General features: G+C 45.7%; 1 protein-coding gene across 1 annotated transcript in view; it reads left to right on the plus strand.

Moving 5' to 3' along the window:
* LOC128709744 (afadin) overlaps positions 1-25609 on the plus strand; it is a 32003-nt gene that overhangs the window by 3455 nt on the left and 2939 nt on the right. The window contains exons 6-12 of the mRNA XM_053804762.1: positions 12868-13220; positions 16982-17103; positions 17824-18315; positions 18614-19289; positions 19385-20279; positions 25210-25356; positions 25431-25599. Coding sequence (XP_053660737.1) covers positions 12868-13220; positions 16982-17103; positions 17824-18315; positions 18614-19289; positions 19385-20279; positions 25210-25356; positions 25431-25599 — 2854 coding nt within the window. The remainder of the gene's footprint in view (positions 1-12867; positions 13221-16981; positions 17104-17823; positions 18316-18613; positions 19290-19384; positions 20280-25209; positions 25357-25430; positions 25600-25609) is intronic.

A 25609-nucleotide genomic window follows, 5' to 3' on the forward strand; every position in this document is an offset into this window, starting at 1 on the left:
AAAATTGGACATTTGTTTGTCAAAAAAAAAGCCAAAACAAATTTCGATGATTGATGCGCCACAACTTGACACGTGAAATGTTTATCAACCCACGGGCAGCGTCTTCTAGGCGGTGGAATGGACAAAGAACCCGGAAAGAAGGGGTTGCCTTTTTTAATGCAACGCAGCTTAGTATCGTTATCGCTACAATCATCTGAATTGTTCTCTCTTGTTAAAATACTACTGCTCTACTATTACTACTACAGATTTCGGCTGTGTACATGCTCTTTCCATCACGAAGGGTCAATGTGGTTTGCTCGAAGTAGCTTGCATTGACCTTACACTACACAGAGAGGGTAGGATACGAACCAAAACGTGTAGTAAAACTTTGCCGTAAAGCATACAAATGAGCATGGCATCGTAGGAGCACGGAATAATCCTACGGGAAATGGAGAGCTTCCTTCACGAAGAGAACAACACCGTTGTGTGAGCAGTCGTTGCGCTCTCGTACGGGAATGTGTCCATGAATATGGTTCGCTCCCGGAGCGTTACGATACGGCCATCCGATGCGATATGTAGCTGTGGCTGTATTCCACAAAACACCGCTGTCGCGGGAGCAAAAGAGTGTCGTGACGGTCAATTCAAACCGCACGGTTGTTCGTTTGGTGTGTCGTCCGTCAGTCACCAACATGCTCTCACGTCGTGCGGACCAATAGCTTTCGGACTGGTAGGGCGCGCACACTGTACTTCCGTCGGTCACCGGGATGCATTCGTGTACTTTACGAGAGAGAAATTAAGGGAAATAAACAAAAAACGGGAAAACACTCCACAGCGGAAGTGTGAATCGTGCCTGACTAATATCTTCCTAATCCCCCTCCCTAAAAAACATAAAAGCAGTGTACGAATGCCGTGAGCTACGCGTTAAGAAACGCTATCTAGAAGCGAGAGAAATGCCGCTGGCTGGTCAGAGGTTACTCAAAAAGAAAGAAAATGAAAGCGAAAAGGCAAAACAAACAGTGCTGGTTCCTCAACTTTGTGTCCCAATTAGTTGGTCATCGTTTGTTGTGTGTGTTTGTGTTTGTGATTATCGCGCAAGGAAAATGCCGCCTTTGGTGTGTTGGTCGTTCCGTTCCGTTCCCGATGTGGGGCAAATTTTTGAAACGCAGCGCCAAGTAATATCGCGTCATTGTGTGCTGCACTGTGCGAAGGAAAAGGCAATTAAAATGGTTTATTAGATCGAATAATGGTGAGGTTCACCGAATCAATCAGCTCTCTCTATTTCGGGTTGCAAGATGCAGAGATGATGTAGAGCCGTGTTCCGTGTTTCGTGTTCTACATTAGTCTCGAGTGGTTTTCCGTCCGTGCATCCGCACACGCGATTGCACGATGTTCAAGTTTTTAACAGCAATTTGTCCGCCTATTGGCTGTGGTGCTCAATGATTCGGGAAATGCCACGTACACTGGCAACAGTATCGGCTGCTGTTGGTGGGTTCTGGGAAACGTTACAAATGCATTCTCGAGTGGGTGCATACCCGTGAAGGGTGCACCGTCTTGGGGCGAACGGGCCAACTATTACATACCATTGAAACGTCCCAGCGATGTGAGGTGGATGTAACAGCCTTCGGCTCGATACGAATCGATACAGTTTGAACGTTTGAAAACAGCGAAACGGCCACGTTTACGCACGCATTGTTGGGATGGTAATTTGGATGTTCGTAAACATTTATGCAAAATCTTGCCTCGATTACGGCTGCCTTACTAGTTTTGCTATTGCTTTCCTTCATAGGCTCCGCGATGTCGTCGGCACATCGTTCCGCAGCGAAAAGTGATGCTCGTTTTTATGATTTCCCTGCGTTTGAATTAGGGCAGTGGGTGCGCGTATTTCTGTGCCATTAAGTTCGATTTCTTGTGCGTAATATTTGCTCCGTTAACGGCCTGCTAACTGTGCGCTCTCATTTGCAAAACAAATCGGCCACCAAATATTAACACGTGCATGAAAGCAACAGCTTGTGGTGAGGTAGTGAGCAGCCAATAGGTCGAAGCAGAGTTGCGGCGTTTGGTGGTAGATTTTTGAATATTTAGTAGTCGATAGTGAAGTGCGCAGTGAAGTTGTGATCGTTCCGAAGGCTGCACAGCAGATCTAGTGATTTGATCGGCAAAGGATATTTACTGCAACGGATTGAAGCTGCGGATTGAATAGTTTTGCGAGTATCAGCTGCTGTTTCGTATCCATGCTTTGGAAGCTGGTTACTGGCAACCGAATCGGACTACAACCGGTGTCACCATGATGGACTGGGGCATACGCCGTAAGTGTGATTTATTGTAGCCATTAATTCCAGCTAAAACCGTCATTCCAATCACACAGCAATCATTACAAACATCGTCTTCGAAACGAAAAGAACCTCACAACTGCTGTCAGATAGTTCCCCGTCCCGTCCCGACAGTGTAAAGTTTGCCTGTTTGGACTCTCCGTTGTTATGCTTCCGCGAAATGCTAGAACCCTGCCTGACAAAGGAATGTCTGCTGCTCCGAACGTGATGTAATAAACAAACATATCCCGAGCACGGTTGTAGTATTCCAGCTTTTCTTTTATCTCCACACCCACCCAATATCGCGGGAGGGGAGGCGAATGTGTAACAAGATCCGCTCTATTTGCCGTATTATTGTCTTTGTAAAGATACACGAGCAAATAGACTCCAAAGCACCGCCGAACAGTGTGTTACGGGATGAAAAAAGATACCCAGCAAAAGACGGGGGATGAAGTGACCCAAGCTACCCAAAACACCATTCTTGAAAATGTGTTTCGTTGTACACATTTCCATTAGTGCGAGTTTTGCACTACCCGAAGTCGTGGAACGGTCGTCAGAAGGGCGCGCGGATTGTTGCTGAAAGTGAAAGCTTGCGGGGAGGTAACTTAAGATTTCCTTTTTCTACGCTTTTACGGAACAAAAAGAAAACACTTCCATTTGTGCACTTGAGACGCTTTTGGACGACGCGCGTACGTGTTGACATTTCTCATTTAGGGTGCTGTCTGTGATTTTGGAAACATTCGCTTGTGACAATGAACGTTTTTTTTTTGGTTGTTGTTGGTTCATTTGCGATGAATGCAATCAATCTTTTAAATCACGGATACGTGATGTTGAGCGCATACATTGAGCAGCGTGCGAAAAGGGACTGCAGCTGTTCTTTTCCCTTTTAACCGTCGACCTTAATGTGTTCGTTCAATATGATTATTGCATTGTTTTCGGTGTGTTCTCTTTCTCGTAGGCATGGTTTCGCTAGAATGTAACATGCGGTGCAATTCTCAACACTCGGCACATCACTTCGTGGCTGGCATTTTCTTTTGATTAAGTTAATTGTTGCCTTAGCGTGTAATGTTCAGCATAAGTTCAGCACAATTGCTCACGTTCCTGCGTGCAATGGAGACGCCCGGTCGTTGATGAAGCTATCTTCCCCCGTTTGCGAAAGCAAGCGAAACTCTTTATTAGCTTCTCCAGCGTGTCGTGGAAGTATTAGTACGCCCGTCTTCCTTGCGGCGCCCGAATGCGTGGAATGAGAGTTGAGTTTGAAAATTAAATTTTCATGGCTCTTTACCGCGCGAAAAGGCGCATGGTAGGCAAGGTCCCATTTATTTCTATCTTCACGTTGCCGTGTGCTTACACACGGCGGTGGTTGCTGTCGGTTTTACACACTTTGGCGAAGAATATTACCTATTTAGCAGACGCAGCATGATAAACGTTTGATGGATGTTGGATTCGAAGGGGGTTTTATTGTTGGTTGGTCCGACGCTTAAAACAACATCAAAGTTTATATTCAAAACATCAACTTATTAGCTTTAGTTTTGGGGCGAAAAGCGTCTGGACCGAGATCGAAAAATGGTTGAGTTTACTTTGCAAGCAACGGTGAGTAATTAACAAAAAGCAAACTATCGTTTTGCTCTGAAGAAGCACTCAATTAATATTTAATTTCTTCCCCAGCTTATAGCAACATTTCCTGAACATTCAAGTACTTTCCTTCCAGATTTGCCAACCACCTACAATCATTAATGGTGCTAATTATCATCGCGTGCAAAGTGCTTAAAAAATGCGGGCACACCAACGAAGGGATGGCTTGAATCGATGTTGCTTTAGTTTCTGTACGCTGATGGCAGGGCTGCAGCAGCGTCTGAAACACGATCGGGGCTGTGTTTGCGCTTACAGCGAAAGTTTTCCCGCGGTAATTGAAACGGGAGCAAACATTCAACAGTGTTTAATGAAGATTTTTTTGTTGTTGCTGGATTCGTTGTAGTAATTCCTTCCGGATCCCTGTTCTTGGCCGTGCTGCGCGGGTTCGTTCACCCAGGAAGGGCTTGACGAAGGCTCGAATTCGTTTGTATTATCCGCAACCGACCTCAGTGCTCGTGTGTTTGATGAACATTTCTTGTGCGACCGAAGCCCAGCAACCGAAGCACAACTGGATTACATGCGGTTGGCGTTACAGTACGTGTGTGCTAAGTCAACCGGGGCGTGCAAACAATGCCGTTGCGTCTGGCTGTCTTCTTCCGCCCAAGACGGACATTTTCGGTAGCCGTGCGAAACAACCGGTGACTTTGCTTCCGGTCATGAACCAACAGCCTCCGTCGAGTGTTGACTATTCGCCTGGGGTGTGTGGGGTGGGGGGAGCATCACTGTCCATTATTTATAAACCACCGGCCTAACCAGGCGCCTCCATCGTGGTAGTGGGAAAACGTGGTAGTTGTTGTAATTTTTCACAATGGCAATGACGAAAAGTTCTCAAGCATCGTCGGCTATGCCTACAGTACATTCTAGCGCTTGTGCTCCCTAGTGTCTTGCCATTCATCTCTTTTGCTGCGGTTGTACCTGGTCATAAAAAAAATACAACAACAAGTTTGCTTTTTTGCTGCAGGTTGCCGCCGTTCTCAGGTGTACTTATGAGACGCCGCGTTGGGACACGCTATTTACTTGCCGGAGATTAGTGAAAGGGTTCTATCCCACTCTAATGCACGCTGATGTCTCGCCTCGCTTGAGGAAAAGTGTGCGCCAAGTTGCGCCAACCGTCCGACACAAAATTTACTGAGTTTGCGAGAGTTGATATGAGTTGGTTGGTTGGTGTGTTTTTTTTATGCCCCTTCTCACACAGCTCGATGGTGGTTTTCTTTGTCTGGTTCACTAACAAACCGATTCGTATGCATGTCAAACGAGAGGAAAATAAAATATACATATGTATATTCATATTGCACGGAGCGTGTATACTGACGTATCATAGATGGCTTACCCTTTTCTGTACCTGGCCTTGCACCCATGTCTTAAGGACGACTGTATTGTACCGACCGGGGAGACCTTTCACCCCCCGCATTGCTGTCTTCGACCACGACAGACCTTTGCGGACAAAATACATTTCCTAGTCGATGGAACAGGAAGTTGAAAAGTCCTGCCCGTGAAGGTATGTCGGGGGAGTTGTACAGGTGTTGGTGTGTCATGCTTGTGGTGCGCTATCGATTTATGTGTGTGTGTGTGTGTGTGTGTATGTGCTCAACATACCTACGGCCAGGGTTCATTTGTGTGATCCAAAGCGAAAGAAACGAAAACGAAGCTGATACGAAGAAAAAAAAAACGTCCTGCTTTCCTATAAATGATCGATAACACCGATAGCATATTTGGGTTGGTCGGTGTGGTGTGAAGCTGTTTGCCGTGTGCATGTTTGCTAAGGAATGTATATAAATCAATTGCAAACAATGTTAGCGGAAGAAAAAAAAAAAAAAACACTCCCAGGTAAACAACCAAGTACAAACCGCCTTGGGGGAGGTCCTTAGGGGAAGATTTACATCTTGTAAACTCGGTGGCCCATACCCACATTGCCATTAATCAGCGTAAAAGCTTCATTTTTAATGCATTGAACGTTCATATTTTTTGACATTCGCTTATGTTGCTTTTACTGATGTGCGCTGTCGGCATGTTTTAATTCAGTTTGCTTGACTTGATTTAGCTATTTCAACATATTTTATTTGCTCATCTAATCTGTTGAAGTCATTTCGTCTATGTCTTGCAACGAAAGATTTAAAGATCAAGGATAGTTAAAGATTCAAGGGATTCAAGCAATAAAAATATGTGTTGTAATTTTTTTCTTCACTTCGTTTCCTATTCTTTATCCGCTTTGGGTGGCGCCTGAAAGTAAACGAAAATGCACATGACCTTCGATAACTTTTTCTCTGTAAGTCTGGCCAGTAATACCCGACACAAAGGGATACACGTGATACAAACCCCTACTTGGGCCGAATAGATCTTCGAAAGGTTTGGGTGAACGAACGATACGAGAACGCTTGTTGAGGGTCTTGAAACTTCCACTTTTACTTTGCAAAGTTTTCTTTCCGATCCAACCCCATGCCCGACCAATCGATGGAATTATTTCGATTTCCTCGGAGATTTCCGTGCTTCGGTAATGGATGGCACTGGTTGGCGATGGCAAACTTATACAATCAGCTGTTTAGCCATACCTCAGGGTCAGGGTTGGCTACCGTTGATTGTCCTTTGTTGCTGGAATGTCTGCCCCGGTGGATAAAAGCTGGCTTGGATCATCATTGTCATCTTCAGCATTATCATTCCCCCTCCCCCCACCCCCATGCCCCTGACGGTGCCGTGTGATTGTTGCTATCCGGGGAGGGTCACGCAATGAGGGCAAATAGGGGTACGGCTATTAACTCCAACATCAAAGAGTATCGGAGAGCGATGTTGATTGGGTTTGGTAAGCGAATCCACGCCATAAAAGAGGAAACTCACAGCCCCCCCCCCCCCCCCCCAACCATGACGTCCAACATCCATTTGGGAATCTCCCTTGAAAGTCGTCGCACGGCCCTGAGATTCAAAACCCGACCGTCATCACAATGGAAACGGTTCTATTAAAAATTGGTCCCCCAACGCGCCATTCTCCCGCTCGGTTCGCTTCGTCGCTTTAGCGAACCTTCCAGCGTTTCAGGGGGCGTTGTAATGGGTCCCAAATGGGTTACTAAAATTACTTATCCGAATTTAATTCCCCGAGTATCGTAATCATTCTGGCACGTAACCGGTGGAGTTGTTTGACAGGGAGGCGGGGAGTTGGGAGGGAGTTGAAGTTTGTTGTGTCGCCGTAAGGCTCGGCACGAGCGACGTCGTTGCTGTCGTCCTCGACACCGAAGTTAGCTCGGATGTAAGGTCGCCGTTGGAGTGCGGGTCGGTGTAAACTCTGATGCCTTCGCACTCGAGTCAAACGTTCTTTTGTTGTCGATTACTATTCTCGTCCGCGTGTCCCTGTGTAGTGGGAGTCGTTGTTGCCGAAGGGAGCCGCACACACCACGGGCGAACGCGGGCACGATGAATGTGTGCGAATCTGGCACTTCAATACTGGCGCGATAAGAACCACTGCGCTGGCGATGGTCGGGTCGGCAGAGTGTCGTGTATAGTGCACGAGGCTGAAGAACACTCGGCTCAGCGCAGAAAAAGGACCTAAAAACGGATGAGGACCAAAACGGGGACCCCGGAGAGAGTAAGTGAGAAAGAGAGAGAGAGAGTAGAGGAGAGGGGGAGGAAGGGGGGGTGGATTTTTGGTTTAGGAGCAGCGAAGTACATATGTTCTGTTCTGGGAGTCATTTGCTCGCAAACAAACACACGACCAGTCCCGGAGTACATCGACGCCGGTGAAGGATAATAAAACCCGGAAGGAAACGGATGTGGGTGGCCAATGGTGGAGCATATTGTTTCTGCGGCCAGTCGACGTTGGGGGGTGTGCTCTTCTGCACGATATGTACGGGTGGGCGCGTTTCATTACATGTACCACCCGGTCCGGGAGCGTAAACCCACCATTCGTCTCCAGCAGCGTTCGGTTCGGCAGCTCCGATCGGTTTTTTTTTTTTGGTTGTGTGGCCGGGCCCCGGGTCGGTGGTGCTTTCGAGTCGCGTGTGCAGTCGGTGTCGGGTTACGGAATCGGCTGGTGGTTTGTTCCCGGTGTTTCGTGCTGCTGTCTGGGTGTGTGTTTTTAGTGTGGATTAAGAGGATGCGCTAAGCGCGTCGTTGGAATTAGCTCCGCCAGTGTAAGTCAAGTGTTATACTTGCGGTGGTGGCGGTTGTGCTAAAGCCGGCAGATCTTCCTCCGATCAATCGGATCAGGTGCGTTTGTGTGTGTGTGTTTGAGTGTCAATCACATGATTATCCGTTTCCGAATGTCTGATGCGAATATGGCGATGGATTTGGACAAACCCCATCGATGTAGATCATCAATAATGGAGTGCTGTTGGCTCTTTTCTTTACTGCACTAAACGATCCAACTGCGAAGTGAAGTGATGGACGAGACTGTCATTGTGATTGTGACGGCATTTATCCGTCGCTGTACGTTTATTGTTGGCGATTGTCCAGTCGTACGGGCCGGGCCATACCTACCGCAGTGTTAGCCGGTAATAAACCGAGCACAAAACCAACTACTGGCGTAACTACGAAATCGAGCACTCGCCCGCACACTGGCTGGAAGGGAAAAAGGATTTATCGATCGACCAAACCATTAATGCGGCCCGGATACGTGGAACGCCGGTGGACAGTGTGGAAAAAGGATTACGCTTGGAGTTGTGCTCGTCCCCCCGTACACACTGGTTGGATACCATTAGCCATAGTCAAGAGCGGTCTGGTCATTGTGCAGCTGGGTGGCCAACTATCGGGCCTGGCAGGAAGGGAGGAAGAATCATTTCGATGTGATAAGCGCACCACCCCTTTTAGGGAAAGGTTGCCCAATGTGCTGCGCCATGTGCGGTGTAGTGTGTCACGGAAATAATCCCACTGATAGCGTGGTGAAATAATAGGGCGTTACTGGTGCATCCGCGCATTGTGGAATTCGCTTTTCTGTGGTGGTTTTTTTTTTGTGGAGAATTATGCATAAGCTGTAATCATGATTTTCAGTCCCATTTCCTTCTTTAAACACGCGCAAAATAGCAGAACAAAAGGAAAAAGATTGTGATAACAGTAGAATAGTTACAGAAATGACATTTTCATCCAATTTCTGATTAGATTCTTACTTACTATAAAATAGTAACACCCGTCAACGGTCTCAAAAACAATATTTTTTGACGATAATTTGATTCGATTTGCTGTAAATTCCATCAGTCACTATTCACCGACGTTCCTACCTTTGTTACGTAAATGGTTTGACGTGTTATCGTCCGAATTGAATGAGAAACATCTGCGATGCGAACTGTTATTAATTTTCCAACACCTAGCCAGACTCGCCTGTGTTTCCCAACGGTTGACTTTTCAACATAAATTCCTTATTTGACACCGTCTGTCACATTTCCCAAGCAGTTTCCGGGGCATCGAATGGTCGTGTTCGTTTGCGTGGCGAATGAAAAAAGCACCGGAGACAGTATCTCTCCACGTTCTGCTTGAACGTTCTCGACCATCTTCAGCCAGTTCAGTTGCCCTACTATTTTATCTTATCTGGCCACCGGTCGCGCCGTGAAGCAGACATATTTTTTAAAGTGATCGTTCATTGTTGTTCACTTGCCGTGCGGAAAACCATTTGAAACCATCCGGTCGCTGAAAGTGCGGCAGCTGGAAAAGAACGGATTTATCCCGACGATCGCGGCTGCTTGAGACGGAGCGGTGATTTTGTTGAAACACGAATTCTCCAACCGATAGGGATCGACGCAAGGCAAGGATTTTGAAGTACGCTTTTGTGTGCAGTGTGCCGGGCGGAAAAGCGAAAATAAAAACAACAGGATGAAAAATTGCTTCCAGTCAGCATAAGTGAACTTGATTAATTGATGAAGATAAGCAGAGGAGAAAGCAAAATACGGCTAAGTAGCAGCAGCGGCGGCACCGGCCGAAACCCGCCCACGCTAGCGTGGAATCAAAATGCTTCCCCGAGACGGCCGGAAAGTTACGAACGGATGTCTTCTCAACGTGTAATATCTTGTTATGGGGATTTCGCGTACGGTGGAAAGTTTCCGTACCGGCACCGTACGCTTTGCGGTGTGCCGAAGTTCCGGTAGTGGGTGGGGACGCCTAATGGGTGCTGCTGCTGCTGCTGCATCCAATGCGGTGCGAGGCCTGATCGTGTGTTGCTCACACGCAAAAATGACGTCATGCGAGGAGGGTTGCACACAGTTTCCATCTCCGAGATACGGCACGCGCTGACGTACGTTACCGGGGTTTAGAACCGTGAACGCTCCACACTCCACCACAATGTGCCAATTCTAATGAATCTCGTAATGCTTACTGTAAACAACGACGTCCAAAATGGCCGGCAGGGGCTAGAAGGGGAGATGGGAAGAGCGGACACCAATAATGCACCGCTCGTTCGTGTCTACCGTCCGTTTGAAGTTGGGGTCTTTGGTTGAAAAAAAAAAATACGATGGAGACGCCCGGTACCGCAGATGTGTTCGGATCACATAAACAAACATTTCCCCTTCCGAACGTGGCTTCATTCGCTGCAGAGTATCATTCGCGGGGGGAACATCTTGTCGGTTGCGATCGAACCTAATTATGAATCTTCATCGATGCCTCGGAGTAAACTATGTTGTTGCAGGGCTTTCATTGATTACATTTCAATTCCAAAAAAAACCATACTTCGCTATGTGTCCGCCATTGTTCGGCCGTGTGTCTGGCAATGTTCGCTAGCCAATTAAATTTGTGCACCATTGTGCTTGAACTCTATCGAATCGACGCGCTACTAGCAGCCAGCTTCTAATAGAGCGGTAACTTTAATGTGTTTTACGAAGGACAATGAATGCTGCCCAGACAAAATGGCGAATGGAAGCAACTGAACTGTCCCCTGCTGACCTTTTGAAAATCCAACTCGCAAGAGAATCTCGAGTAAGGTCCCCCGGTTTTACGTGCATCCCACAGCAACATCGTAAAGTAAAGTAGCTCCTGATTGTCCGTATGTGTGTATGTGGGTTAGGTGTATGTGTGCGTGTGTTGGACCAACTCTACCAAGAAGATAATGTCTAAGGGTCATCCCTGATGGCGCCATACTATCGACCAATCTTGAAGACCTTCTTTTATTTATTCTTTTTCTTCCACAACACACACACACACGTACGTACGATAAAATTAAGGCACACAAAATAAACTCAATCATTCCTCGCCGGGGTTAGGGACAACCTGTGGTGTAGTAATGTGTTTTCCTGTGTTTCGGGCTGCTGCTGCCGTAGACGCGTATCTCCGTAGCCAAACGCTCTCAATATATCGTTAAGGAGGGCTTGATCTTTTTTTGCGTGACGTCTGCTGTCCTTGGACACGACCGGATTACCATTATCGGTCATGCCGATGTTCGTGCGAAAAGCTTTTAATAAATGTTATGGGATTTAACGAAGACGCTGCCGTGCGCACTTCCGTGCACGTTTCCTCTTGCACGTCCCCGTACGCGTCGAAAGATGTGTCATCCTTTCCCATTTTGCGGTGGAGATGGTAGGATTAGAGTGAAAGAATTGCCTTATGGGCGGCAAAGGGATTATCGGGCGGGATACCAATATTATGCCTGCTGAGGCAAACTTCATGTGCAGCGTATCGTATTTGTAACGGGTGTTTTTTTTTTGGTCGAGTCTGAGGTTCGAGATCATTCAAGACACATATTCAACCGTGAAACATGCCTTTACGAACTCTTGAACATTCATTCGAGTGTAAAAAGCGTATCGAGATTTAAGTCCACCAACGGTGTGATAAATTGATCCGACTTTGGGACTAATCTGGAATGCGTGCCATTTGCTTTTTCTGTTTTCATTTTTAAATCATTCAATAGCGTAGCGTTGGGTGAGCGTTGATTCAGGATCCATGTGTCAAATCTTTAAAACCAAATGAAGAACTCCATTGAATGATGCCGTCTCATGAATCTTTAAGGATCAAAAATGGTTGCAGATTCTTGAAAATGTTGATGATACTGAGACTCATTAATCTTCGGAGATTTAAGATTGTCCAGAGTTCTTCACATTTTCACTATTTTTTAGAGATTTACGAATCGTTCGTCATTCGTGACCTTCAGAGAATTCATGAATTTTTTGAAAATCGATCATTCTCACATCTGAATGATGAATGAATTTTAGCGTTCTACATATGAATGAATGTTTTATATAAAAGATGCATAGAATTTTTCGTACCTTTATATCGCTAATATCATAAATATTCTACAGCACAATATGAATATAATTGTTTCGAATGCAACCCTTCCAGTGGAATTACAGCTAAAACGCACCATCAGCACACTCTCCGAACCACTCAAAGTTGTTGTTATGACGCATTTCTGTTCAGTTTATGTTCGGATGTACGAGTAGATAGATATAGAGCAGCATCAGCAGTGGCCGGTGTGGCCACCATGTGTGTACTTGGCCGTTCCATTATCTACCCTGAGGCAAGAGTCTAACATTGATTTGGAGGTCACGATCAGTGTTCAGCAGTGCTGGCAAATGGAGAGCCACAGAGAGAGAGAGTGTGCGTTTAATTATGAACATATGTAGTAATTAGCATACACAAGAGGTGAAACCAGTTGCCCTTTCTAAGGGGCAACAGGAATCGGACCAGAAAAGGGGAAACGACGGCTTTGTTTATCGTTTTTGCGTGTCCAACTTTACAAGGCAGTTTACTGTTGTGAACGATTAGGTTCGGTTGGTTTGGTTGTTGTCGAAACGAGCACGATTCCATTTGCGAGCCAACTGGTGAAACGTACTGCATTGCATCTGTGCAAGAAAATCAAAAGTGGTACAGAATGTTTGTTCAATCCTCTTGCATTAAAGAAGAATGAATGAAGTATATTAAAGGTGATTGTAAGAGCATGTGTCTGCTAGATAATATTATTTCACGAACCCATTTTTTTATATTAATAAGCCAACGAACATAAACTGAATATTAATTGTATTACTCTACCGTTTCTTTCTAGGTTCTATCATGTTCCACGTGCGCCGCCGACCCGCGGATTCGCAGCCGCGAAGACGGAAAAAGAAACCGCTGGGCGTATCGAACGGTGGAAACAACATTGGCGGTGACCGCGAAGGTCCCATGCTGATCGAGATCACGCACAGCGGGGATGGTGGACGGCGCGTAAAGCTGGGCAGCGAACCGATCGAGGTCGGTTCGGCCAACACTAACGCCCTGCAGCTGTTCGGTCCCTCCATCCAGGCACGCCACTGTTTAATATCGATGCATGACGGAGTCTGCACCGTGACGCCCCTGCACGCAGATGGTACGACATTTGTCAACGGCCATCACATCCAGCAGCCAACGATACTGCACGTGAGTATATGCGGGAAATGAGATGGAGGAGTGCACCACCCAAGGAAAGGCAGAATTTCCATCTACAGGTGTTCCAAGCTGTATTTATACATTCTTCACGTAAAAGCATCAATTTATCCATCATTAGATGATGAGTGAAAGCGAAGCGAATAGCTGTTCGCTCCATGTATAGAACTTTCTAACTGTCTAAGAAATTCTTCTAACTGTCCCTTTCATGTTCCTTTACCGATGATACTAATTATTTATTCGTTTTAGAATATAAAATGCAACACTTTCGCCATCGGTCGGTGGTTTACTGTGTTAGTGATAAATGATGAGCACGGTTGAGATGATAATTTCGTTCCACCGACACCGTCTCGAATACACATCAGCGATTTCATTTACATTAAACATCATCAACCAAAATCCAAGCTCAGTTGCTCCCCCGGTCCGGACGTCCTTTCTTGGCTCCACAAGTGTTCGAGCTGATCCCCCGGATCCGGACGAGAATAAATCATTGATGAAATCGATGGTTCTAAAGCGTCGTCCGATGTTGTAAGCGGTGCGTGAAGGCACGAGGGTGCGCGCAGTTCCGTTTTGCTAATCCCCTACCGTTACGTTACAGAACAACCAACCCGTAAACGACGGGTTGTGCCGTGATCGAATGCTAAACCCTCGCCTTTTCTCCATTTGCTGGGAATTGTTCGATTGGCTGGAAGATTATCTATCGCTTAAGCGTTTTACTTCGCATTCGTGAGACCATCGAGCCCCGGGTTTCGTTGATGGAGTAAAAGCAACCGTGTGTGTCTACAGCTATCCGTTGTTCTACCGTCAGTTTGGGAAAGGGATTAGTTTATTCCTTTTTTTTGTCTTCTGTGAGGCAGTGGCATACGTTTCGCTGATTGAATATTCCATTCGTAATGCCACTGTTCTCGCAAGCACATCTGCTAGACGATGTGCGAACGCGATTGTGAAACGACCCTAGGACCGACGGTGTATCTTCTCACCGGTGGTGAATCTGCATGCCGGTCTCGGTTGTACGAGCAAGTTAAATAATTTATTTCGATGATTATGGAACAGCGAAGCGATGGTGTTGAGCGTAGAATTTCTGTGAATATGCTTTACCATACCTCTCGATTTCGAATTAAAACTGCATTGGGTTCTGCTCCAATTTCGGAACGAATGATGGTGCGAGATCAAAGGTTGAGCATGGGCAATGAAATACGTTTTTTTTCGTTTCGACCTGTTATCACATATTTGTAGAAAGCGGAGAGAAAAAGGAACCTTCCATTACCACGTTGGATTGAGTTATATTTTATCCGTATTTATGATACAAATAAACTCAATCTCGCTGGAAATGTTCTCGAGTGGCTTAATGCAACACTGCAGGCAGTGCATTGAATTAGAAGCGTGACAGAAACGGGGGAGTATAAACATTGACCTATATTTCGTGTGTATATTTTACCGGCACCAACCGAAAGTGCAGCACCATCAGCGCGGGCTGGTGAGGTTGTAGATTTCGATGCACTATTTTTAAAAACGAACCGAAAGAAAGACAGAACCGAAAGATGCGACATCACCAAACGCGGGATGAGGCGCAAAAAAACCTGAAGTTTATCACACGATACGCTCTTCTGTGCCCGGTCACCACGGTGGGTAACCTGTGGGAAAATGTACGTTCTAGAGCTGGTGTGTTTCCAGCATTATACTAAAAATAAATCATACAACAAAGCGTACGGGCTTGGCCTCGTGACGTTCGAAGCCTCTTATGGTGCAATTTTACCATTCCTTAGTCATTGTGTTTTAAACTTTATTAATAGTTTCTTAAAGCATATGCTTTATTTTGGTAACTATCATTGTGTTTTAAACTTTATTAATAGTTTCTTCAAGCATATGCTTTATTTTGGTAACTATTGTTTATAAATTCAATTTTTTTCATTTCTATTTTTGGAAGGAAACTCTCTACTAAGAGGGTTTTTACTATCGAAAGCCCATCCGGAAGATGCCAACCGGTCTTTTACTACGGACTTGCAGCTCGGACGACCGCAATGAAGTTAAACCGCAAAGCGGGAAAGATGGCGTCAGTCATGCCATCAGAATAAAAAATGAAAAACCGATCAAAATGGGCCCCGCAATGGGTTGCAAGAAAAGGGTTGCATATTGTACGAAGTTGTGGTTAAACTGAATTACAAAAAAAAAGAAGAAAAAGATTGTCCTTTTTCAGTTTTCCGTTCTTCAGTTTTCACGCTATGAAAATCCCAGGATAAATGGCGAAATGTTTCAAGTGTCTTCTCATCTTTTGCAAAAAAAAGGGATCACTGTTTTTTTGTTGTTGTTTGTTGTTCAATCTAGGTAGTATCGTGTGGTAGTGCTAAAAATCTGAAAAAGTGAAACGAAGGTTAAATGTCGTAACGTCCTTCGGCGGTAGTAGTAGTGGAGAGTGGCATCAAAACGCTCCGTACTCGGTCGAGCGGAATAAACCAATTTGAGGATACTACCGTCTAGATCGACCTGGAATGTTTTTATGTTGTTGTTTTCTTTTCGATTAGTCGCTCAACGAAGCGGCCAGAAGTACTTGGACAATCATTTGATGGCGTTTTCTTTGCTCCGCAGTCTGGCATTGGTTGGACGACGCGAATTGATTCGGTTTCCAGTTTGGTGCAGAAAACTTTCAGAACTCTGACAAGAACCGTCGAGTGTGTCAAATTAGAAGCTCGTTCTGCAGCGCGAAACATGACCGAGCGTGCGGTCGATGCCGTCGGATGCCCATCCTGGGCTGATGATGATTAATAGTTTGCAATTTGCTATTGCAGCTTTTCCGGTTGTCTACACGGGAGGGAAATCAGAGTTCTCAGGAAAGGTAAACTGACGCATCACCGTCAACTCCCCACAACCCACTGACGAAGCTACGCAGGTTACGAAGCCTAAAAGCGAACCAGGAAAATGAAGCAAACCGGGAAAAGGGATTAAAATTAAGCTGGCGGAATGTTCCTCTAGTTTCCATTACGGTTCTGTGTTGTTGCGTGCGGCATTGAGGCGAACTTCTCATTCTCGTTGGAAGCTCCGGTCGTTAAGCGTCACCTGGGACTTTAATTAAAAATCCTTGTTCTCTCTTCCTATAAGCCAGTAGTTGCGGCGTAGTTCTCGACAGGAATGGATTACTACCGTTTGCCTGGGACTCGCCCACAGCGCATATTAAAACACCAATAGGATTACGCGTCGCGTTGCAGCAATTAGATTTGGAAGCGATATTGCACGATGCAGCACAAAAATGGTTTTATAATAAAAGAAATCACGAAGTTTATCAAATATTTCCATTTAAAGCCGTACTCATGAAAGTGAAACTGATTGCCTTTTTTGTAATGGTAAGAAATTGTTTTATAATGAAATGATGTTCACATTTCCACGATGATTGTTCTTTCTTCCTGCCGGCTATAACGAGCAAAATCATTACGGTTGTAAAACAAAATCGCTTTTAATTTTGACCCTCAATGCGCTGACAGGAGCTTACGATTGTATATTTTTCCTGCTCGCTTTGCCCCTCGTTGTCCGTGCAATATTCGAGCCGGTTCGGTACACTTTTCGGCGGTTTTTATAGCTCTTAACACATTCTTCCGTTGGGGCCGGGCACACCTAAAATATTTAATCTTATTGCATTGACCGGGGGGAGACGCCCCCAAGGCGAAGGTAGAATCCCAAAACCATTTTCTGGTCGGTTTATTGTGTGGAAAGTGTTCGTTTGGATGCTTATGTTGTGTTTTGTTTTCTGCTTTTCCTTCCAGAACGGTTCCGTGGTCATGTTTGGCAGGGTTGCATCGTATCGCTTCGTCGATTCGCCGTCGGATGGGCGATATAATCTGGCACTGTCTCAATCCCAGCTGGATTCTGCCTGTTTGTACGAAAGGTAAGTTCCGTCGTAAAGTTGGACGATTCCAAATTAGCTGCGCTGCAGAATGTGCAAAAGGGCGCGTCAATATTTGTCACCGGTCGTTAATTCGTCCAATTTACCGTACGCTACAAGCTGTGTTTTGTTTGGAGCATGTATGCTTCCTTGCTAGTTTTCAAATATGTGTGTGTGTATGTATGTGTATATGCTTATGTTTTAATTAAATGCTATAAAATATTCGATTACAAGCACTGCTTCAGGTGCACACACGCTAAAATGAAATGCACAATTATCCTTTTAATCATTGCGGCTTTTAATTACAAACCAGCTAGTGACAACATCATTTGATAGCATTTTTTTTACTATTGTAGCATAGCAAAAGTTATCATTATCGTTATACATTCTGCATATTAATGATTTATTCTTACTTTTATTTTGTTTCATTTTTCTGTTTTATGTGTTCCGTTGTGTGTGTTGCTAAACGAATGCGACTGTGTGTGGTGTTATGTTGTGAATATGTTCCCATTTTGTTGCAAACTGCCATCTTGTGTGTTACATCATGTACGCTTCGCTCCCAAAAAAAATACAATGCTTTCGACACGCACACCACTACACTCTTCACCGGTGTTACACGCGCGGATCACACACACCCACATTATGACAATGCCCCTTTCGCACTCCTCACCATGCAACTATTGCTGTCCCATTCCATCGGTATCGACGATGATCATACCCCAGTCGATCACCGACCTCGCCAACGTCCTGGAACGACGAAGAGAGCCGTCCGATCAGCCCGATCAGTTCGGTACAGATTGGTGGTAAGATGCCGGCCGGAAGCAATACCGGCGCCGGTGGTAGCTTTCTCGACGGTCCTGTCGCCTCGACCAGTGCCGACAGTGCTTCGTCACAGCAACAGTCGAACTCATTCGCGAAAACACCATCGTTCGACATGCAACCGACGGCCGGTGCTCAACAAACGCATCCGCACATGCATCACCATCACCACCATCATCCGAGCGGGTTGCTCGTGACCGCGTTAGACGGACCGGATGCGATGGGTCCGGACGACACGGCCAGCTATAAAGGGGGTCACGCTGGCAATAGCAACGATCACAATGACGGCGAGCCGCACCTTACCGGTGGCGGTGGACCTTTCGGAGCAGGGAATGGAGGTGAAACGGAAACAAAATCTATTTCCAGCTTCAAATCCATCGGATCAACTACCGACAGGTACTGTATATCTCCACACACACACACACTCTCCCACTCTGACGGATATTTTTCGATGCAACAGTAACGCGCGTAAAATGCATCCGGTGCTCATTTTTCCATCCTTCATGCTTTCGCTTCTACATCACACGCATGTTTGTGAATGTTTCTTTGTCTTTACGCTACATGGCTGCTATTGGAGATGTGGTATTTCTATTGTCTTTTGGCGCCAACGAGTAGACATGTATACTCTACCGGGGTTATTCTAACTTCCATCTAACATATTATCTGTACCATGCCGTTGTACGCTTACTTTCAGCAGAACGAGTACGTTTCCAAAGCTGCTGCCATCGCTTGCCGCAACATCAATTGCGGGCGAACCCGGCGGTCAGGAACCCATACTTCCCGCCGTGCTGGAATTCCCGGAACAAAACCAGGAACCGTTTCTGCAATCCGTCATCAGCGAGCTGGACGTGAATTCGCCCAACTTCAAGCTGGCACCGGTCTATACGCTCTACCTGTGCGCCCGGTACCGTGCCTCGACGCATTACCGTCCCGACTTGCAGCCAACGGAGCGGGCCCACAAGCTGACGGTATTTCTGCACCACGTTGCCAATCTGATCCAAAACGTTGTCCAGGAGCAGTACACCGACGCCAAAATACTGTCCTTCTGGATGGCGAACAGTTCCGAGTTTCTGCACTTTCTCAAATCGGACCGTCACATTTCGGCGTTCAGCGTCCAGGCCCAGGAAGTGCTGGCGGAAAGTGTACAAACAGCGTTCCGCAATCTCGTATCGATATTTCACGTTGAGCTGTCGCAGACGCTGAACCAATTCCTGTCGGAAAACATCGATCACGACTCGGCAGCCGGACTGGTGCTGTCCGTGCTTGGTTCTGCGATGGCTTTGCTGCGCCGATGCCGCGTCAATGCTGCACTCACTATTCAGCTGTTTTCGCAACTATTCCACTACATCAACGTTGTGTGTTTTAACAAGGTAATGAGCTCAAGCGAACAATTGCTTCAAGTGATTCAAGCAATGGAATTTTTGAAATAATTATCGTTTTTTATTCGTTTGTCTTCTTATTTTAGTTTGTCACTACTTCACACATGTGCACCAGTGCATGGGGAAAAGCCTTAAGTGAGCGACTCTCGCTCCTGGAACTGTGGGCGGAAAAGCAAGGTCTAGAGCTGGCGGCCGATTGTCATCTAGCGAAAATCAATCAATGTGCCCAATTCCTGCAAGCTCCGAAAACGTCCGTCTCCGACGTGCAGCAGTTGGCGTGCTCATGCTTTCGACTGAACTCGCTCCAGATGGCTGCCCTGCTGTCACAGGAAACCATTCCACGCAACCTGATTGACACGGCGGTCCGGATGGCCGAATCGGTCGCGGATGAGCTTAGCCGTGCGGATGGACGTGAAATACGGCTCGAAGAATCGCCGGAACTGCCGCTAGCGCTGCTACTGCCGGACGATGGTTTCAGCTGTGACGTCGTTCGGGGGATTCCTGCCGGTTTGGTAGACTTCCTGAATCCGTTCCAAATGGCGGGCTGGTGCCGGCTAGCATCGCAACCGACAAGCATAGGCCTGTGGACGGTGTACATGCACCAGTTCAATCACGGCCGTTCGCCGAGCGTTATGTCGAGCAAGCTACCACAGCCAGAAGTGCAGATTATAAAGCTGCACAAAAATGCCAACGGTATGGGGCTTTCGATTGTGGCGGCCAAAGGGGCCGGACAGGAACGGCTCGGTATCTACATCAAGTCGGTGGTGGGTGGTGGTGCGGCCGATCTCGATGGACGGCTTCAGGCAGGTGATCAGCTGCTGGAAGTCGACGGTCAGAGCTTGATCGGTATCACGCAAGAACGTGCGGCAGATCATTTGGTGCGTACCGGACCAATTGTAACTCTGAAAGTAGCCAAGCAAGGTGCCATCTATCACGGATTAGCAACACTTCTCCAGCAGCCAAGTCCCGTAATTCAGCGAGGTAAGTTGATTTTTTTTCATTAACGTTCTGTGAATCTGGCCAAATACAAATCCTTACGCCGCGGGTTTTTTTTAAACATAAACGTAATAACATTCCAGTAAGGCAGTACTTTTCAGTATTTATTCAAAACTTTGCGGCGCAATGATGAGTATCAAATAGATCTGTAAAAGCTAATATTAATAATATAACTACCGTACATAAGCTATGCTCTCTTATCGCTTGATAAATGTTCTCCCCTTCTCCTACTTTTTATCTTGCTGCTCTGGATTGTATACTGTGGGTTTCACACGGGAACGCGTTTACATCGAACGTATGTGTGTAATTGTATTCAAACTTCAATTGTTGAACAAATTGGTTTCATGTTGATTCATTGTAAAACAACAAAGAAATGGAAAACGAATTCAACTGTAATGTGTATGACAACGATGGCAATCATCGCTATCATTTTGGACGTTCGAACGAAAGTCTCAATTTCTACGGATCCGGCGGGGGCAGTCGTCAGTCGCGGCGTGGTTCGCTGCGCTGTCCCTTGTCCGCTGTGATGATGAACCACACCTACTCTACGCCGTATTTAACGCAAAACGATGCGGCGTATCGGCGTATGTCAAACCCGGACATTAGCCAGCGCCGTTACAGTTTATCACTTTCGCACGAAGACATTTTGTCAAACGATCAGCTACAGCAGATCCATTTCGATCCACGCTATCGAGATTGCAGATCGAGCAACAGTTTGAATAGTATCTACTACAATCATCAACGCACCAGAAGCAATAGCCTAAACAGTATTGGCCGTATCGGGACCATTATGAAGCCAGTACGGTTCGACACACCGCCGTCGATCTATGTCGAAGATTACGATTCACGAAGTAATAGCCACAGTAGCCGAGAGATGATAAAGATTGAAGAAACGGCTGAGCCGGAAACGCCTGTCGTCGAAGAGCGAAGACCATCGTGCGTATTTGAAATACGAATTGAAGCACCTTCGACTGAATCGAACCTCTCCTTCGTGGCGGATGTTAATCTCGACGACATTCCGTTCATCGACGAGGACGACGCGGATGAGGAGGAAGCACCGGGATCAAGGAGTCGCGGTACGAGCGGTTGTGGTACAAATGTTTCCACTCAAACCACTCCTTCCGTGGTAGTTAACTCGCCGACAATGGTTACCATTAGCGATGCAGCCGGTGCGCCCAGCCACAATTTCAACAGCAATAGCAGTACGACCGGTGGAAATCTACCCAGCATTATGATCAACACGGCAAGTAGGCGAGGTAGCAATTCATCGTGTCGTAAAACGGTTAGTTTCGACATAATTAACGATCACCATCCTTACGATGATAGTGACGAAGAAGAAAGAGCGAAAGGGAAACAGTACAGTGGACAAGCCAATGTCGAGAATGTTGCGTCGGACGTGAATAGTGATACATTTTCTACAGCTGTGCCATTAGCTTCAAGGGTGTCGAATCGATTGAATAACAACCAAATTCTTGTAGACAATAGTGGAACGTCTAACGCGGTCCGTTACGAAACTTCCGCAATGGAGTCCTTATATCCAGCCATTCATGCTATGAACAGTGGAATCTTCGCTACGAAAGGATCGAGTGGGGGGATTGTTGGCGACATGGAGAGTAACAATAATGGACAACGTGATGAAGACGCGCAAAAATCGATAGCAATGGCCCACAGCGGAGAACCTAGAACCCAGGAACGACCAATTGACACAATTAGGGATTACGTCGTTCGCCATTTCAGTGGAACGGCGAATGTCAATGTCAATAATAACTACTATTGCAGCAATACCGTCGATAGGCGACAACGAAACATTCAATTAGATAGTGATGAAACTAGCATCGTGTGTCCGCAGGATGCTTTGTACCAGCAGTCGCGGAAAGGAGAGATGATAGTAGATAACAACAGCGTGGAAACGCATTTTGTAACCGATAGCAATAACGCACCTAGTGCCACATTGGATAACGATCACTGTAATCTATTGAGAAACATTCAATTGCTCAAAGCCGACGGAGCGTTTGTTGGAGCGGCCGAGAGCAACGACGGCAACAGCGGCACCGGCACCGGCACCGGCACCAACGACCCTCATCAGCGTCATCATCATCATCATCTTCATCCGGGGCAAGGTGGTGCGAAAGGTACGGCGAGACAGCTTGTTCATTTCTTTCGAAACATGCTACGTTAGACGAGATGATCCAATTTTTCGTAGGCTCCAATGTGGGGCCGTTCGAGCTCCCGTATAACTCAAATATGTTGCTTCAGTTATTGGGCCGTGTCCGTATCACCTGCGGGTATCGTTTGGCGATGTGTTCCTCTTGTTTCTCTGACTTATTTTCTTCAGTTAACGTAACTCTGTCTAGATTGAACCATTCGTCCATGATAGAACACAGGAGATAGATCACAAAACGGATTCTTCTTTTCTGCCTTTACTGAAGTAAGTGAGTCACCAAATGGTGCATCATATGTTTGGTGACTGTTTGACACGATACTATTTGTTTTAAATCTTTCTTGCACCCATTAAACACTCTCAGTTTTGCATCAACTTTCTTTATTCCTTATCGAATTACTTGTTTTTCCGTGTATTGTCGTCACTACTATACTTCTCTTGGAAACTTTGTTTCTTCTCTTTTAATCGATATCTAATCACTCCCATTCCATTCGTATTGCGTTGTGTATCATGAGCTAAACTAAACCTCCATTCATGTTATAATACCGTCGGGTCATGGTGCATAACGTGGCAAAGTTATCACACTTTCTTCTGCATATATCTGCATTTCGTTTTCCAAAACAGTGTCACGCCTTTGCTACACTTGCATTTGTTTTTGTTGCATGCTGTGTTTTACATATTTCAAATGATCAGTGCAAACGATATGCTACATGCATCTACATAAGCATTGGCATTGCAAAATCAATTTCCATGATTACGCGTAATATATGTTAATCGCTCCCCGGACATGTCTGATGAGGACATATCTCTACACCTGGACTATCCCCCTTTCTGCCGTGCTATATCACGATGACAGTTGTATAATTATATTGCGTTCTGTAATCCATTACCCAAGGGAACCAATCAAATTGCCGTACACTGCATTAATGTCTATTAAGCCTCGAATGTATTTCCCTTTTCCGTATGTTACCGCCACACGTTGATTATCTCGCTGTACGCCCCGCTCGTGTGAATGCGAGAATATGTATCAAATATGTCTATGTATTATGTATGTTACTCTTGACCTTCCACACATAAGCGTTACTCTTGTCGTTGCCCTTTTTGGATAAAAATTTGCATCATTCACCTGTGTTCCCATTCCAGCATAATTCACTCAAAAATCATACCTTTTTCAGTAAGAATTCCATCCCCAATGTCACGATCAGCGTATGATTCGTCTTCGTACAGTGACAGTTCACCCACAGCAGCGGAAGCTTCTCATTCCGAAGAAACGGTTACATTCGGCCATGGAAAGGTGAAGGCTCTAGCAAAGTTTTACAATTCCTTGAAGGACACGAATAACAATGCCATAAAGTATTCAAAACCTCGTGACAACAGTCACCCGACGAGAGAATGGTTCCAAAAGGAAAAAAGTGTCAAGCTAGCGACACACACACCAGTAAGCGCCGCCACGGGTCGTTTATCAAACGACGAAGAGCAAAGGATTGTAAATCAATTAAAATTGTGGAGCGAATTCGGTTCCGTTGGCGATGAATTAAATCAAACGGATGTGTCACTTAAGCGCTCTCAATCCTACGACACATCCTTGAATGATTCCGAATGCGGTGGAAGTGATATTACCATTTGCGGAAATTCGTATGAACGATTAGACAGTGGAAAAATGCCACACGACTTCAAACGTACCAAACATGGCTCACCGAATTTGAACCACCTACATGCGGCTCACCATGGGCTTCATCCGCATACGCTTCCCACCGGATTTCTTCTGCGAAAGGTTAAAATGTGTAGCCCAAATTGTAAGAATATCGAAAATCAAAAGGTGTCATTAAACTTCCTGTACGGCCAGAACTCGCCGGAGTATGGGCATCGTACCAGCTGCCCGGACTTGAGCAATGTTCGCCAAACGCCACGTCAATTAAAGAAACAACACAACATTCTGCGATTGCTGAAACAAATCAACAATAAACTGAACGACGCGTCCGACAACGAAGATGATACACCGGCGAACGATGAAGACAGTTGACCGGAATGTAAATGAAAGCACATTTTCCAACCTTTTCTTCCACATCTTGCTGGCTTGGACATCAAGATCTTCACAAATTTTCAATTGAGCAATTACACCCGCCGCTTCACATTTTCGTACAACCTATTTGCATACTCAGAACGCATAGCATCGTAGTTACATACATTGGCCGTTAAATATTAAACACTATCCGCGTAAACGGGACTAGGTTTGCGCACAACCGTCATCAATCAGTACAGTTGGTTGTGTTGTGTGTTGGTATCTTGTGTAATGAAGCTATGACATTTTCGGTTCAAACAGGTTTCTTATTTCGATCTTTTGTGTTTCCGTTCGTTCCAATCCAATTCATTCGTCATTCGAATGAAAGCTGATACTTTGATATCCATTCGTAATGCATTGCATTCGTAGATTTTGCGTTTGGTTGTTGAAGTAAGCGTACCTTATCAACTGTTATTATTTATATTTTCAATTGTAATTGCCCTTTATTATTCGATTTATTATCGAGCAAAGTATATTGTTATATTTCCAAGATGTACTGTTGCATGCCTTTTGTTGAAGCTTGAAAACCGTCCAAACAGTTTGATATTTTTATCGAAATAATATTGTCAAACAGGTGTACACTGCACATCACTTTTATTGCATTGTTCTTTTTTATTTAAGTATAATTTTAAAATGGCATTACTTGCAAGGCTTGTTTTTAATTTGTGCTTTTGCGTTATCCATTTATTCAGGCGGACGAAGAATGTCCGAACGGGACATGACTCGCGTCGGCACAAGCAGTGGCGATATCAGCAAGCCACCAGTACCGTCAACATCCGCCGGACAGCAGTTATTAAATAGTAAATCCGTTCCCGCATTGCACCATGTGGGCAGTATTGGTAAGTATTAGTAAAAAATAAATGATGCTCTTGTATCTTACTAATTTTGGTTTCTCTTTCTTCATCCCGCCCAGGTGCTTCAGCTAATAAATCCCGTAGCATACATAACCTTGCCGGTGGTGGTGTGGGAGGAGGAAGTGTAGGAGCGATCGGTTCTTCGGGAACCAGTCAGGATCAAGGATTCTATCAAAACCTCAGCGTGTATAGAGCCCAGAATCAGAGTCATCCAAATCTTGGTGAACGGTGCGTGATC

The sequence above is a fragment of the Anopheles marshallii genome, chromosome 2 (assembly GCF_943734725.1).
Source record: "Anopheles marshallii chromosome 2, idAnoMarsDA_429_01, whole genome shotgun sequence".
In the NCBI taxonomy this organism is placed as follows: Eukaryota; Metazoa; Arthropoda; class Insecta; order Diptera; family Culicidae; genus Anopheles; species Anopheles marshallii.